Raw genomic sequence first — 17,052 nt, 5'->3', positions numbered from 1 at the left:
TTATGATCATTCAAGGGGGAGTGTTATAAAATATAAGATTATGTACCTCTATGGTAACTTGTGGATGATCATCCATAAATATCTTGTGTAACTCCCTATAAAAGGGAGAGACCCTTAATGAATTTCAATAAAGTTTTCTCGTGCATTCTATTATCTTCCTACATTCTGATTTCTCTTTCTTGTTTTCTTCTTCTTTCACTTTATAATTTTACAACAATAAGTGATTTTTTTTTTTCAGATTTTTAAATTAATTTTTTGAATTTTGTCAAACACATATATTTTTTTTTAAAAAAAAAAACTTTTTAAATTAAAAACGCTTCCTAAAATCACTGTCAAATATAATCTAAAAGCCTGTTTGATAGTAATTTTATGAAGTGTTTCTAACATTTATCACATTTAAATTTTTTTTATCAATTAAATGTTAAAAATACTAGAAATATTTCCTAAAATTACCGTTAAACACACTCTAAGTTATGGTTAAAGATTAAATCCTAAAATATTTTTTATTTAATAAATAATTTATTCTTTAGTTTTTATTATATTCAATTGTCAATTTTTATATAAATGGATGATAGAAATAATAGAAAAAATAGTAGTGCATATACCATTATTCAAAATAAAAATCTCACTTAAATAAAATTTCTATGCTATTTCAAATGATCCATTTAAATAAAAATCTAGAAAAAAAAAAATCATTACACAATATATTAACTTTCAAACAAAAAATTGTTAACATTTTTTGTGCTTTAAAAAAAATTGAAAATTTTTCCTATTCCCTCAAAATAGAATCAAACCAATTCCCAATATGTTTTTTGGATATTTCTCAATGTCAATGTCCCGGCTATTCACGGAAGTTTGGAATGTAAAAAGCATATGAATAAACAATGAAATTTCTAACTAAATTATTAAAATTATGTTTTATATTTTTATGTTGCTACAATTGAACACTAAATTTTTGGCTTACAAAAATTAGGTCATAATAATATATATGACTCACAAAAGTGAATTGAACTGCTTCAAAAACTATAGGGACATTTTATGCAACAACTTTATTGAAGAAATAGTATTTTCAAAGAAAAACTATAGGTGCATGGGCTTTCTTTAGAACAACACAAATTTTCTTGGGCACATAAGAATTTTCCCCCACATGGATGAATCAAAGTCACCAAAGAAAGGCTGTCATATTCTATGGCTACTAGTAGAAGTAGAACTATTGATCTAAGGAAAGTGAAATGAAACCAACCAACCAGTTGGTTGAGAATTTAATAGAGGCAAGCATGAAATTAAAGGGGTGGACCATGTTGATGAAAATCACTTCTCTGAATTTTGCCTCAACTGCCAGTCTATTTTGGACTACTACTTGCCCCATGGCTTAGGCAACCAAGCCAATTTGCCTTGCTCAATCACACTCATAAGCTTGGAAAGAAAATTTTAAATTATATTGGAGCAAGTGGGAATAGTTGGATGTGTTGAGGACGTTGAACAAACTCCAATATAAAATAAAAATATAATCAAAATATGAAGAAAAAAGAAAAATGTATTTGAAAAAAAAAATATGAGCAAAAAAAAAAAAATGACTAACACGTGAATAATGTGATAAAGATACATAGTTTTGGTATGACACCTTTTTTTGTATAGTGATATATTACTTGAGGGAATGAAAATAAACAAAACATAACAAATTATTTTAACTTCTTTTTTTATAATTAGATTTTAGTTTTGTATAAATTTAAAAATAATTATATGAATTTATATTGATTTTGAAGTAATTTTTTATATTAATTTTTAACACCAAATGTTATAATAAAGATAACTATTTTTAATTCAAAGAAATGTAAGAAAAAAAAAGGAGAAATTTGCCATAAGCATCCCAAAGTCATATCCATTCATAAAGTATAACCTTGATTTTTTTCATTTTTATAAAATTAAAATATTTAATTATCAAGTTTTGTGGAAAAGCATTTTAATAAATTAGGGTATGTTTGGTCATATTTTCTGAAATTTATTTTTAAAACTATTTTTAAATTAAAGAACAAGAATTTCAGAAAAGACAGTCAAATAGGCCTATATTTTACTTTTGTTTTTAAAAATATGTAAAAATAATTCCTACTTGTTATTTTTTATTTCATTTTATTTTTTAAAATTATTTATAGAAAACAACAACCAAACAATGTTAGGAATTTAAAAAAAGGGGGTTTTATTTTTTTAGCATAATTTTAGTTATTATGAGTATGATTAATAGATTTGGTAACCTTTCCACTATCACCAGCACACTTCTATCACATCCTCATCCTCCAACCCCACAACACCCACCCACTGCATGTTCCATTATAATTAATTATGAATTACATGACATAATTTGCCTACAATTTTATGAAGAAAAATTCCATAGAAAGAAATTTTTTTTTTAATTATTTAAAAACTTGTAATTTTTTATTTTTTAAAATTTTCTATATACAAATTGAATATACTTAGAAAAATACATCTCATTTATTGTATCATGATATTATTTTATGGATAAAATTGATGTTTTCTCATAATACTAAATAAATGGGTAATAGGACTAGGTAAATAATTTTATCACAGATAAGAATCTCTCAATCAGCTTAAATAATGGGATATATATATATATATATAGATGGAGATCTTAATATTTATTACTTAATAACTTAAGTTGGTTTTAAATTATATTATATTTAAATTATTAACTTAAATCTTATTATTTAATTTTTACTTTAAGTATTAAGGTTGTTAGATAAATTTAACTTAAAACTTATTTTAAATCATCAAATTGATATATTTATCTTCATAAATTATAATTAGGGCAAATGAGGTCGAGTAATAATGGAGGTTGTGGAGTAGTAAAGGAGATCATGAAGGTAATTAGGATAGATAAGGGTAAAAAGGTAAAATAAAAATGTGAACTTAAAAATATGTTAATTGTTTTTACTTGTTACTTAAAATTATTTTATATTTAATATATTTAACGATTTAAATTAAGTTATTAAGTTACTTTAAGTATTAAATTAAGAGTGTTTGATAAAACTTAATATTTATTACTTAATGACTTTAATTAACTTTAAGTTAAATTATAATTAGAGTCAAGGAGGTCAAATAATAATGAGAGTCGTGAAGCAATAAAAGAGATGATAGAAGTAACATATGGATTTAAAAATAAATTAATTGTTTTATTACTTAAAATTATTTTTAACTTTAAGTTATATCATTAAGTTGTTTTATCAAATATAATTAATATATTTAATAACTAAAATTGAGTTATTAAGTAACTTTAAGTCATTAAGTTGGTTTATCAAGCACCCATTTGGTGTATCAAATACCTAAATGAAAAATCGAAGGAAAAAAAAAAATCTAAATAATATACTTAATATAAAAATAAAATATCTTAAATCCCATAAAAAAATTAAAATATTTTTTAGTTATAAATTTTAAGAAAACAAATCAATATTTATAAATCTAATAATAATTACTTGTATAGAAATTATTTATTAATTTAAATATTAAATATTATTTATTATTTTTATGAATTTAAATGTAAAATATATCATAAATATTCTTTAAATACATCAAAATATAATATATTAATATCAAAAGATAAAACCTTAATTATATTAGCAATTCAAAAAATTACATCATAAAAAATAAAAAATATATAAAAATACTCACAATTAAAAAGATTGTTTACCAGCGAATAATTTTAATATGACATTTTTAGACAAATGATTCCACTCCACCTTCAATTCATTCCTTTATTGTTTTATTATGTCATAAAAATTACATATATATATATATATATATATATATATATATATATATATATATATATATATATATATATTTATTTATTTAGTAATGCTATTATTAAATTCACAAAATTTGCCAACCTGATACAAATGAGGGTTTTCTATGGTATTTTTAAAAAATCATAACATAAAAAATTAATTCTAAAATCACAATACTCTTAAATTTCAAGTAAAACTTATTTTTGAAAGGATAAAAAATATGAATTCGTCTTTTGAACATACAAATTCAATGTAAAATATTATAAGGTAAAAGCAAAACCCGTCTTTTTGAAATACAAATTTAATACAAAAAATAAATTTGCCTTTTAAAAATATAAAATCATTATGAAAAGCGAGTACAAATTAACTTACTATTTGTTGTGTACAAATTAAACACTACATAATATTTGTATGCTATTATAAATCTCTATGATTTTCAACCGTAAGATCATATTTGTAGTTAGATTTATTTTTATCAATTCTCACCTATATTCTCTTCTCAAATCCCTAAACTACCCGCATAAGATAATTTTATTTTTTATTTCTTTTTTAACTATAAATCAAGATAAGATCATAAAAAAATTTAATGTCTAGTTTTAAAATTTTATTATAATGAAACTATCCAGGGATGAATAGGTAGCATTCGAATTAATCTCAAATTAATACTTTGTTGCTAATTTTCGGTTTGCTTCTTTGAATTAATTATGTATTAAGAGCGATCAATCTCATGTAAATATAAATAAAATCGCTCATACAAATAAACATCAAGATATAACAAGGAAAAACTGTTATTAATCTTAACTGCCAAATAATTCGTTAATTATGTAAAAATGGTACATAGTTTTACCTTATCAATACACCTATTCCCCTTAATTGATGCTTCAAAACTCGTATTAAAGTTTTGCAATGAAATTTTTAATCTTTATTGAAGAAATACATTAAATATTTTAAAAGTTTGAGAGTGGAAGATCAACCTTTAATTTCGACCATACACTATTAGGATTCATAAAAGTCTACACTTATTTTATATAAAATATCTCTATTTATGTCTTATAAATCATTTCTAAAATGGTAGAGAGTTTCCTAATTTTAAAAAAATATTATTTAAAGATAAATACAATTGGACTTTATAAAAAAAACATTCCAAAATTTTTGTTAGATAAAACACAATTTTAGAAATTACCAGAAATAATTTTTGGAATTAAAAGCATAGTACTAACCAATTTTGGGAAATTAAAGTATTATTTTCCTAATATTTTGTATTAACCTTTCTAAAAACTTTACTAGACATACTTATCTTAAATTTTGACATATACTTATCTTAAATTTTAAGATTTCAAATAATTGAATCTTAATTTGATAAGTTCGAATTGTATTATCTTTTACTATATTCTCTTTTATTTTTGCTTTTATTATACTTTTTTTTTTCCTCTCAAAATTTTTAACATCTAAAAGCAACGTAAAAGTTGATGTTATTTTCTTCAAATATTTATAAATTCTTAGAACAAGCCAAGAATTGATCAAACAAAATATTTGAGCATCATTTTTCTTTGAATTTTTTGAGATGAAAAAAAAATTTTATTTTCATGTGCTAAATTATTATATTTTAAGATGCAAGAAATAATAGTAATTTATTTATTCCGAAAAATATTATTAATTTTTCCAAAAAAAAAATTCAAATATATCTTGCTATTATTCCTTTTTTTTTTTTTTTTTTTTTTTCTCGTGACCCAAGCTATCTATTGGGCCTTGTATCAACTTTCAACTTCCACTTACAATCCAATATTTGGGCCCCAGCCCATTAAAATACACCAGTGACAAGAGGGCCGACACATGTACTTCGCCACATTGTTCTCATTGGACAAGTATTCAAAAGGCGCCTTTTCCTTGGATAAATAAGAAATGCATCCTTGTCAATATCACAGCATAGCCACTATATAGACCCCTCTACTCCACGATCTCAAGCACACTCTTCACGTCCTCCCTATTTCTCTCTCCACATTTCTCTGTCAGTCAGATCCATGGCGGCTTTCGCAGGAACATTTGTCTCTGTGCAGCCTCGTCCTCGTTTGCTCCGCCAAAGCCTTGTATATCACCTGCTCTCTCTGATTTATGGTTTCGATTCTTGATCTGTCTTTGTTTCTGGTGTTTTTGGAATTGATGTGATTCTAGTGTTATTTCATATTTGTCTAGCTCGTAGTGATCGAATCGTTTGTTTTCCTAGTTTTTTTATTCTGTTAATTGGAGAGATTGATCTGATTTTTTGAATCATGGAGAGTTTCTTCTCCGTTTAAGCTGGAAATCTGTGATAATGTTGTGAGGATGTTCTGCTTGTGCTTCTCGGGCCTATCGGATTTGAATCCGGAGATTTGTGTTGGTTCTAAGTGTATGATTGCATGCGAGATTCTGCTTGTTTGTGAACTTCATATTGGCGCAGTTGCTTTCAATCTTAAGCATAAGGATTTCCAAATGACTAGAGAGAAGACTTAGCCCCTCTTTAGCATGTTTTTGGCTGCTAAAATCTCTTTTCCACGGACCGAATCACTTTTTAGAACTTCTAATGTTTTTTAGTGAGGTTGGGGGAAGACGGGTCTATTAATATGTGCGTTTATACAATTTTGTATTGGGCCTAAAGTTTGCAACTTGATAGAAAGGTTATTATTTTAATCAATTAAGGTTTTTTACATTAGAAAGACTTTAAAAAAAAACATGAGAAATAGCAAGTTCTCTAAGAAGAATTTTGAGGAAGAAATTAGAGATGCCTTTGCTATCCCTATGCTGTTCCTCTCTCAGACATACACAGGATTCTTCAATTCTAATTCCTTATTTTTTTAACCTTGGATTCTGCTTGTTTGCAAAGCTTTTGAGTGTATTTGCAATTCAGGGGACAATAAAAATTGATAATTACTCTTGATATTCATGTTGCACTACTTAACCTTCTAATTGACTTTGTAATTCATGGGCATCTTATGTAATGTTTATTTTACTTTATTTTTTATTTTTTAGCTTTTACATTTTTTTTTCAGCCTATTCATGGGTTGATTTACTTCTTTCTTCCTCCCCTTCTCCCCTCCTGTCTCCTCCAAATAGTTGAATGATATTTCAGAACTTTGAATAACACATGGATGATGTAAATGTGTTATTTCATTAAAGCCAGCCTGTTGCCTTTACTCTGAGAGATTCTCAACCTGTAATGTTCAATTTCAATGAAATAACCAGCAGTTTACTTGAAGACCTTAATTTCGGAACCCTAGTTTCAAATCTACATTGGATTGATCTACCTCATTTCTTTTTCTAAAATGTAGAATTTTTGTCCATGTTAATGCAGCTTTGAAGACTGCTATTACTTTTTTTCTTTGATTAGATGAGGGCTATCATTAATTCCTATTTCTTTCTTATATTTTCATTTGGTCATACCATGTGTTTCATATTGTAAGTTTTCTTCTTTCCTTTTGAGGGGAAAGATATTGTGGATATTAGTTTTTTGTTTGCTAATTAATAGGGGAATGAATGTTTGTGCTAGAGGTGACATACTTTCTTCTGTTCTTTTATTTAGTGTCGATTGTTGATTTCAGTTTCTTATGTTTGAGCAGGCAACAACCAGTATCTCCAGTCTGAAATCACTTTCGTTTTCTAATCGAGGGGGAAGGCTTACATCACAGCATCTGCCACTGCGCTTAAGGGTTTCTTGTGCTGTAGGTTCTTAACTGATTGTATCTTCACATTTTTATTATTTTATGCATATAATACACAACCATGACAAGGCACCAATTTTGAGTCTGTAAAAATGTTTTACTGAAAAATGCTATTTGACTGGCATTTGGTTGACATGAATGTTTATATTCTGATTCAATGTTCTTTACCACTAACAGTTTAGTCATTTGGAATGGTCTATGTTTGGAACTGAGATGCAAAACATGTAATTAAGACAGGTTCTAATTTGTCATTTGGAAACTTGTGCGGGTGCCTAATGCATATTTATTTGGTTGAACTAGGTTAATTTTGAGGTAAATAAGACAGGTTCTAATTTGTCCAAGATGGGCCCTAGGCTATATATATAGATAGATCAGAAAGAGAATACTTCATTACATGATGTATCATGCAACCAACAACCCCAGGATCAATTGGCAGTCCTTTTCTTGAGATGTGGAAGCGCGTTCAGATGGACATAATTAAACAAAAGTGCATGTTTTGGAAGGTTTATACTATCAATAATACTATTTTTTGGGATAGTGGACAGAGGTATTTGCAACTTTTAACAGTCTGCTAGTTCAATCATAATCAAATTGGTGTGCCCTTGAAATAGGGAGCATATGGTAGGCATAGAAAGAAGTACATCTATGTCTTTAATCTTCGTCAAGTCACCAAGCCTCCTCAACAACCTGAGATGAAAATAGGGGCAGGCTTTGTAAATAACTATGGCTTATTTGGTTATCTTTTACATGTCTTATCAGCAGATAGGAGACTTTGCATTAGGTTTACATTTTCTCATAGTCTTGTACATCTTACATCGAGTAGGATAAATGCACTAGTAAGTATTATGTCTCTGTGATTAAACAATGTGATTAAACAATGATATGAATGTCAATATCCTTGAGCAGGCGAAACCAGAGACAGTGGAGAAGGTGTGTGCCATTGTCAAGAAACAGCTTGCATTACCAGAGGACTCTGCAATTACTGGTGAATCAAAATTTGCAGCGCTTGGAGCTGATTCTCTTGATACGGTATTTGACAATTATCCATAAGTATCCTAACTGTTTCCTTGAGCTATTTTCTGTGAAATATTCATCCTTATGTAATCATGATGGTTCTTTCTCTGGCTGGTTGAATGAATTGTATTACCCACTGTTTTTTTGCCATGTCTATTTTCAAATTCATACTGCCAATTGCTTCCTCTTGATTTTCTCAAGCAACAATGTAAGGCAGTCAAGAAGAAATAAGAAGACTGGATTTTCTAATTCACTCTGTTGCTCCTCCAAAATAGCATATCGTAACCATTGAAACAGTTTGGCTTTCTTCTCTCTAGAAACAGCTGGCACATATGTGCTATTTCAAATTTTCAGTTTAGTGGATCTTCAAGGAAGCAATGATCTTTATTGACTTCATAGACATATATCATAAGAAGGAGCATGCATATATGGTCTTTATGGACTTACAAAAGGGATATTATAGGTTATTTAAACACATTGGTGTGGATGTGCTCCTGGAGGTGATGGAGCTATCAGAAATGTGGAGAACTAGTTGAGTTATATCTTGAGGCTTTTAGCGGAAGCTAACTACCTAATAGCTTAAGCTTTTGGATTAAAATGGTAGTTTAATTTTGGTATTAAAGCCTTCATGTGTGATAGGATGCTACATGTGAAAAAATGTTAGGATATTAGCCTAATTGTTGGTTGGCTTGATATATACATTGTTGGTTGATTATAGGCTTTTAGGTTAGAATGGTAGTTTTAACATTAAAATTTAATTTCCAATCATGATACATTTTCACTGTATAGTTGTATATGCTTCCTGTCAATCAATATATAGCTAACTGTGCTTATATTACAAGTGATTTCAAGGCTTTTGGTGTTTGGTATTTGTTGTTTGTCAAAGACATGGTTGTGATTAGATGGGTTATAGGTAAGTTACATGTTAAGGAGGTGCCTGCCTCAGTATTAAAAGGTTTCAGAAATGCACTACAATGAAAAGACCAAAAAGAACAGAGAGCAAGGTTGAAAGAACATGGTTTCCTATTATTTCTTACTTAGTAGATATATGATTTTGGATAAAGCAAAATGGGTTTGGATACTGTTATATTGAGTTAGAGGGGGCTTGAGCCCTTATTTATGATTGACCATTTGGATATCTCATGGTACTTAAATAAACATTTTGTTTCACATGTGGAGCCTTGACAGGCTCCTCTCTTTCTTAGATTTTACCAATGCTTTCTATAAGGAGTGTAGAGTCCTATTTTTTCCCCTTTGGCTGTCCTAACATGCATCCTTGTGTACAATGTTGCACCCCTTTTGTTTGGTGCATTTGAATATAAATATGTATTTGTATGTATGTATAATCAAAATGCACATTATACTGTCCTTTGAAAAAACTTTCAGAAATCATAAATGCCATGCTAGTAGAAATGGATGTTTTTGTTCTAGTGGGATATCAAGATGTACTCTATAATCTTCATTTTAAAAATGTTCTATTGCAAGAGTGCTTATCCTATCTAATCAGCGTTCCCTGTTTTGCGCCCCCCCTCCCTCCCTCCACCCTCCTCACTGTAGATTCTGGCTCTCGCAACATGATTTGCTATGTTTGATGTTCGTTTCTGATTCTTGATTGGTCAATTGCTTTTTGGTCTTATATCTCACCACAAATTATTATGTTTTCACCCATCTTTAAATGTCAGTTATTACCAATTGTTGTTTAACCCAATGGTCATGCCATGTGTTATATAGGTGGAGATCGTGATGGGACTAGAGGAGGAATTTGGTATCAATGTGGAAGAGGAGAGTGCCCAGAGCATTGCAACTGTTCAGGATGCTGCAGATCTTATTGAGAAGCTCATTGAGAAGAAGGATGCTTAGAAGAAACAGAGAAATCCAGAGCTGGAGGTTTTTAAACCTTACCTGGCATCTCTTAGTAGCCTTCTGCATGTGGAATCTCTAGCATTCCTGTTACAAACTTACATCTTTTTGTGTGTTGCTCTTCAGTACTTTTTAAGTTATGCCTGGATTTTCGGTTTCATTATAGCCAGAGCTTAGCATGATAGAGTGTCTTTGGTTAGGGTATTCATTTTAGTAAACAAAGCATTGCCAGATTCAGTTCAATATGAATGGTGCGATCTGCAACATTTTGAACATTCTTCGTTCAAGCTATTTCCTGCAATTTTATTTACCAATTTGAAATGCTTGCTTATTTATTGGGGGTTTGTAGGCATGCCTAAAGGGCCACCGTTTTGGTTGCAGGCTTGCAGCCTTGTAGGCATGTTATTTCACAACCTTACAATTTGGTTACACTACCATTAGCAGTATAACAACTTCCCATACAAAACATTAACCCAACTTTTCACCCCTTTTCCTTTTTTCAATAGGCAAGCAAAAATGCTGATAACAGCACTCAGCAAACAAGCCCATCGTGCACAGGGAAAGAAGGGAGCATTAGAAAAAATAATTCCCTCTTAACTACCAGCCACCCAATTTTCAGCAGTGGGAAAGAAAAAAGACAAATTTGAGCACTTGATGCTTATGCTTCCTCACTTTCAAATGTTTCTGATTTCTAAACTTAGGGCAGCAATTCATCCATTCAATCCATTATGCACTTGATACTATATATATATAGCCTATAAATTGACACAGACTCTAAATCGCTTTCCATATAGTCATGTTCGCTTTAGAGTTTGCTATAAAACAGCTCTTGTAAAATGATAAGAAACAGCCAAGTCATTGAAACATTAATCAAACCCTCTTTTAATTCTCTTAAACCACCAAGTCCAATGGGGCCTTATTGTTTATTTACTTTTATATACAGTGTAAAAACCAGAGACCATCTTCTGATTCAGAAAGTGCAGTTGCATCACTCCCAATCAGCATCAAAGAAGCCGGCATCTTTCATCTCAGAGTAGTATACATTCTCCAAATGCAAATCTTCCTCCTGTCATCACAGCACACCCAGTCATAACCTATAGCGAATCTAATCAATCATAAAATAGAGTATTACATGGAATGGGGCAAAACAGATTTCAAAGAAATAACAGAGGAACTTGCAAGGGATGGACATCCGATGACCTGGAAAAAGTCTGCTAGAAATGTAATATATAGAAGGGGAAGATAAAAGGCATGGTAGAAAATCATTGTAAGACCATATAACCTGCAAAAAAAATTTTAAAAAATTTAGTATCTTGACTCGATAAGCCTGTGAAATTCTTTGCTTCATAGAAAAACTAGATTGAGGAATACCAGAACCCAAAACCAGCCCCATTTCCTGTAAGCCCACAAGCAAACAATGCTAATGCATTCAAGCAGCACATGATTGTGATATATTTGTAGAATGCAGGTCTTGCTGCATCAAAGGAAAGAAGAAACAGACTTAAATTTAGTGATTACGTCTTCACTATGAGACAAATTCAACCTCAAAGACAAGGCATATATTAGACAATCTCACCAGGTAACCTCTCTCTCCATTTTGAGTGGTACATGAATAATATGAAGCCATAAACAGCAGTAAGCACTAGTTTGTGGACAACCCACAAGCCCCATTTTACCCGATGTGATTGATCATTGTTGTCAATAAACAATGGGACCCCAAATCCAAATAGGTAAATGACCTGAAAAGAAACAGTATCATTACATTATAAAATATTGGGGAAATATTCTAGATTTTTTATGCCACAAAGCATGGCATGAGAACAGAAAATTGTATTACAGATGTTGTAGAAGGGGGAAAGTGTGATTCAAAATTGCAGAGGATGCTGGAGCATTTAAGTTGGTCCACTAAACTACAGTTTGTCCCCATACAGAAAATTAGGTCCACTTAACTACAGTTTGTCCCCATACAGAAAATTAGTATTTCTGAGATCTGATATTTCTGAATTCGTATATCCCTTCTAGTGAGAAGGGTGCAACAGTGGCACCATCTACCCACTTCACAATGTAGTGTGCCATCAGTACAGCCACAGAGAAGGGAGCTCATGCTCCTTCCGTGTCAGATTCCTAATATCATAGACAGATCAACGGACATACCACATATACAAAATCATGGACATATCAATGATTTAGAAAGAGTAGTTATGCATCAGATGTGCCACTACTAGTAAGTTAAAAAGGTTAAAATATGGTTAAATCAAACTTCCATTTTGTCATGAGTATGAAGGCCAATTTTCGCATCAACAGTAAAGGTGGGGTTGGGTATAAGCTAATTACAGAAAAAAAAGGGTAGCATGTGAACAACACAAAGCAAACAACCAAGCATATAAATGTATTGTGACAGGAAGATATTGACTCATTAAAGCCAGGTATTAGGAGAGCTTATCCTCACAATTTACAATATAAACCAATTATAGTAATGGTAGCTGGTACAAGTTACACAAAAAACACAGCTACTAAGATCCCCAATTATGAAGCCACCATCAAGAGCTTCAGACATTAAAATGAAAAAGACAAAGATCAAATTTAATGGCAATGAAACCAGAAAGCTAATGGAAGCCAGCTTTACTTTGGAAAAAAAACAAAATTTACTAATAACAATTACTAAATATCAATTTGTTGATGAAGTAATTACATAAAGAGAGAGAACTCAAGTAAAAAAATGAAGAAAAATTTATTGTCTTCCATCACTCTTGTTCAACTAACTCAAACTAAAAATATTCTAATTGACTTTTAGAAACCAAATCAAAATCCTAGTTTTTGGAAACTTTCCCCCAACTTTATTTTCCAACAGCCAAGAAAGGGATGGAAATGTTTTTAAGAAGAAAAGCACAGAATACCTTGAGGAGTAGATCCAAACCAATAATAAGTCCTGAGACAACAAAAGTTCGCGTTAAAGCTTCCAATCCACTTGCATAATTTCCTTGGAGTAAAAAGGCCACCAAGCTTACTTCCAGAAAAAGCATCCCAGAAGTTGTAAACAACGATAAGACATTCCATGCTACTGCCTTCTCAGGAGTGCATTCCCATGCCTGGAGCAATAGAGGAAGTCCGATTAAGCAACAACTATTAGAAAGCCTTAAATCTTATAACCAATCCACGAAGTGATGAAATTCCAGTCATCAACATCAGGCATTAGCATCCCAACTGCATTTTAGATAACACATGGAAAATAGCAAATGGTTTCATATATGACAATTTTCATAAATTAGGAACTAAGTACAGGCTATCCCCATCCCTACACCTCCACAAGGGATTGAGGCACAAGACCAATCCTTGCAGATCACTTGACCACCTGCAAGCTGAGTGATAAAGCAAGCCTCAGCAGAGTTGAACCTGAAACTAAGGATAACATTTTATGTGTGGTAAATGGAAATTTTCACACACAAAAAAAAAAGGATAATTTAGGTGATGTTTAGATACATTTCTTATTTTTTGCTTTTTAAAAATAAAAAGTTCAATTCCTATAGAATTTAAATTTCTGCTTTTTGGTATTTGTATTTTGTATAGGAGTTTATATTTAAAATAAATAAATAAAGTGTATCCAAATGCTACTGTATTTTGCTGCAGGGGCAGTTTCAAAAGAATTACCCTAACAATAACAGACCCATGAGAATGAACAGTACTCACCTATAAGGTTGACATTATTTACATAAAATGAAAGCATCGTATTGGAATAACATAAGAAAAGATTTTACGTAATTAAAAAAGAGCTGAGAGGAAGAGGGTTCCTTAAATATGACTGGGATTATTATCCTAAAGTTTTGTTTGATTTGCATCGAATTGGAGCTGAAGCTCTAGAATGGGAACCTGAAGCCCCGATTCGAACTCAAAAGCTTGATTGCTTTGAGTATGCAATTGCAGACAACAAAATTTTGGCAAGCATTGAATCAACATCAGGTCAGTCAATGATCAATTCAAAGGACTTCTCATTGACTCTTAAAAATTCAACAAGTTAAACTTACATTTGATATGGGCTCTGCTGTATATAGATCGGCTTGACAGTTCAAGACATGGATCACTATAATCTTGTGAGTGATGGATTTTTTTCTCCAAGTCAATGGAATTCAATTTTATTTTTATTTTTTTATAAATAAGAGAAGGGTGTATAAAATAACACAAAAAGCGCACAAAACTACACGGGTTCAAATTCAAATGTAAGAATTCCAAATTAAGAATCCCAACCTTGTCTATAAATAGAGATTCTATTCATTGCAAAAGGTCTTCTACAAGCATTTTACATATTTCTACAGCTAAGCATCTATCACCCATCAATGGAAGACCAACGAGCACTTAATATCTACGTGCAGATTCTTTTGCTCACAAGCCAAAGATCTGCCCTCCATGAGAAAATACTAGGGAAAATATGTCATTGGTGCATGCTGAGATCAAGCTTCACAAATCCCCAATCAAACACATTCTTTAATCTTCATAAATTTAGAAGATCAAAAGAACGCCTTCAGATATTTTGCCCAAGCATAAGCTTGTACAGCCTTTGAATCTAAATCAGGTAAGGAGACCAGATCAAAGGATGTTTAAGAATACATCAGAGATTGAGCAAATTGCAGACATTTCTTTTACATATTAATACAACTTGCTATTGCTCCATGCTTTTATTCTTTTGGTTTTCCATTGTGTATACAGGATGTCAATGGATTGGAATTGAATGTAGTTCCATTGACTCCAACCCATAGAAACAAGTCCACCCAAGCAAGATTTCCAAATTCTACATAAACAAAGTTCCAAATCAAGTCCAGTCCTATCCCACCAGCATAGCCTAATATTTAGTTGCATTAATTTTAGAATGGAATGCATATAATGAGCTGAAGCATCCACGGATGAAGCCCACTGCATGGTTTCAAGATGTTTGATCAATTCAAATATGCTGTAAGGCTTACCAGAGGAACACATAGCTTGCTCCCTACAGTAATGTATCCATGGAAATTTTATACAAGGGACCCAATGCAAGAACAAAAGGAATACAAGAGAAAGGCAAGAGCAATAGCCCCTTCCCTTGCATAACAGCAAGCCAATGGGTCTACCATAGACATAGTCGCATCACTTAAGCCCACTCTAACCCACTCCAAATATAAGTATCATTTATTCAAAAGTTTTTGTAGATTGGTCCGTACCTTTCTTTTTTCTTTATTTGTTTTTCCTTCTCTCTTTTCTTTCCTGTCTCTAGAAAATTAGCCCACATGTAAAATTACAATGAATGACGTACTCAGATATATTCACACTTACTAAAACAAATGAGCTATTACAAATTATGAAAAGTAGAAAATCTAAGCATGTGCCTGAAACATGTCTTACTGGTATGACAAAATGTGCATGTCTGCAGAATCACAGAATATTACACCCCTCAGCAAGATTAGTTTTGTCAGTGTTCAATAGTTTGTGACTTTTGAGCTTTCAACCCACAGTCCTAGTTGAATGAAAGAAATGCTCTTTCCCCCTTTTCTTCCCTTACATTTCTGTGCTAAAATCCTTTCTTATTTCTACTATTTTCTTTTCCCACATTTTCCAAGCCACCAAACCAGTCATAATCGAATTATCAACCAAACTAATCAGAAAACACAAACCTGAAGGGAGCACCAAGCGAGATTGAGCAAACTAACGAGCCAAAGACAGCCATAATAAGAAATCATGATATAAGATCGTCCATGTGTGAGCTTCGTGAAGCTCTTCCTTGCCTGAAACCCCAAGTACAGCACGAATAGAGCCGACGGAACAATCAAAGCAACATTATGCCAAAATCCATGACACTCAAAGAGCCATCCGTAGAATCTCGGACCATAATTACCCTCCTTTAGCGTCAAATTATACTTTTCTTCCTGCAAGGTTAAATTCAAGACCGTCGAAAGCGGACTCTCCGCAACCCCTTCAAGAGATCTCATTCTGATCCAACCAGCAGCTACAAACTCATCACACAAAAGCTGAATTCAATAAAATCTCAAACCAACTTCGGATATAGATACCCTAAAACCACGCTCGGTATAAGAATCAGCCACAAACATGAACCGCACACAACAATTCAAGAACCCACCAAAACCCTAACCCCAGATTTGTTGAAAAAAAAAACCTAGGAAATCCGTAAGAAACCCGACGCAAGGAAACCCTAACCCAACCTTGAAATAAGTTGAAGAAAGAGCGAGAAACCAGACGGATATGTAGAAACCCTAATCCTAGCCCTAACCCTAACCCTAACCCGAAGGGCTTGTCGAAAAAATTATAGGCAAATTCAGAGAGAGGGAAAGAGGCTTAAAGTGGAGAAAAGGTGTTTGATAGTTTGTTTCGATGATAACATATGGAGAGAAATGTGGTGACAAATATGTTGCGGCACGTCATAATTTTATTATGAAAGCCATTATCATTATGCCCAAATATTATACTCCTTTGCATATTGAAATATATTTAAGAAACCTATGTTAAAGTATACAAGATAATTTAAATTTGATATAAATTATTTTGGAAACTTATCCACCTTAAAATTGTTTATTACCTAGGATTGCAAGTTCAATTCCAAGTTGAATTAACAAATAGTCATCCAAATTTTTAACCCGAGGTCCTTAACATAACTTAATTCTAATCAAGTTTGTCCGACCTTTGGTTGGAAAGAAAAAAAC

General features: G+C 31.4%; 2 protein-coding genes across 2 annotated transcripts; one reads left to right on the top strand and one right to left on the bottom strand.

Annotated features, from left to right (window-relative positions):
• Positions 1-5,767: 5,767 nt before the first annotated feature.
• LOC117930289 (acyl carrier protein 1, chloroplastic-like) lies at positions 5,768-10,681 on the top strand. Its single transcript, XM_034850860.1, has 4 exons — positions 5,768-5,887; positions 7,394-7,495; positions 8,402-8,524; positions 10,241-10,681. Exons 1-4 carry the CDS (start codon positions 5,822-5,824, stop codon positions 10,367-10,369), a joined length of 420 nt encoding a protein of 139 aa, XP_034706751.1. The 5' UTR covers positions 5,768-5,821; the 3' UTR covers positions 10,370-10,681.
• Positions 10,682-11,120: 439 nt separating this feature from the next.
• On the bottom strand, positions 11,121-16,717 carry LOC117930288 (protein CANDIDATE G-PROTEIN COUPLED RECEPTOR 2-like). Its single transcript, XM_034850859.1, has 6 exons — positions 16,009-16,717; positions 13,267-13,458; positions 11,946-12,108; positions 11,741-11,843; positions 11,570-11,651; positions 11,121-11,435 (listed from the first exon to the last, which is right to left on the bottom strand). Exons 1-6 carry the CDS (start codon positions 16,321-16,323, stop codon positions 11,358-11,360), a joined length of 933 nt encoding a protein of 310 aa, XP_034706750.1. The 5' UTR covers positions 16,324-16,717; the 3' UTR covers positions 11,121-11,357.
• Positions 16,718-17,052: the final 335 nt, after the last annotated feature.

This window comes from Vitis riparia, chromosome 14, assembly GCF_004353265.1.
Source record: "Vitis riparia cultivar Riparia Gloire de Montpellier isolate 1030 chromosome 14, EGFV_Vit.rip_1.0, whole genome shotgun sequence".
Lineage (NCBI taxonomy): Eukaryota > Viridiplantae > Streptophyta > Magnoliopsida > Vitales > Vitaceae > Vitis > Vitis riparia.
Note: the sequence above shows the minus strand (reverse complement) of the source record. Positions and strands in the feature narration are given on the sequence as shown.

Bases quoted from the DNA above. Each gene is read 5' to 3' on its own strand.
- LOC117930289 (XM_034850860.1), top strand. From the start codon at position 5,822: ATGGCGGCTTTCGCAGGAACATTTGTCTCTGTGCAGCCTCGTCCTCGT. The intron at 7,496-8,401 runs GTAGGTTCTTAA...ATCCTTGAGCAG, and splicing joins GCTTAAGGGTTTCTTGTGCT to GCGAAACCAGAGACAGTGGA. The intron at 8,525-10,240 runs GTATTTGACAAT...TGTGTTATATAG, and splicing joins GAGCTGATTCTCTTGATACG to GTGGAGATCGTGATGGGACT.
- LOC117930288 (XM_034850859.1), bottom strand. From the start codon at position 16,323: ATGAGATCTCTTGAAGGGGTTGCGGAGAGTCCGCTTTCGACGGTCTTG. The intron at 11,844-11,945 runs GTGAGATTGTCT...CCTTTGATGCAG, and splicing joins ATGGAGAGAGAGGTTACCTG to CAAGACCTGCATTCTACAAA. The intron at 11,652-11,740 runs GTATTCCTCAAT...TTTTTTTTGCAG, and splicing joins GGGGCTGGTTTTGGGTTCTG to GTTATATGGTCTTACAATGA.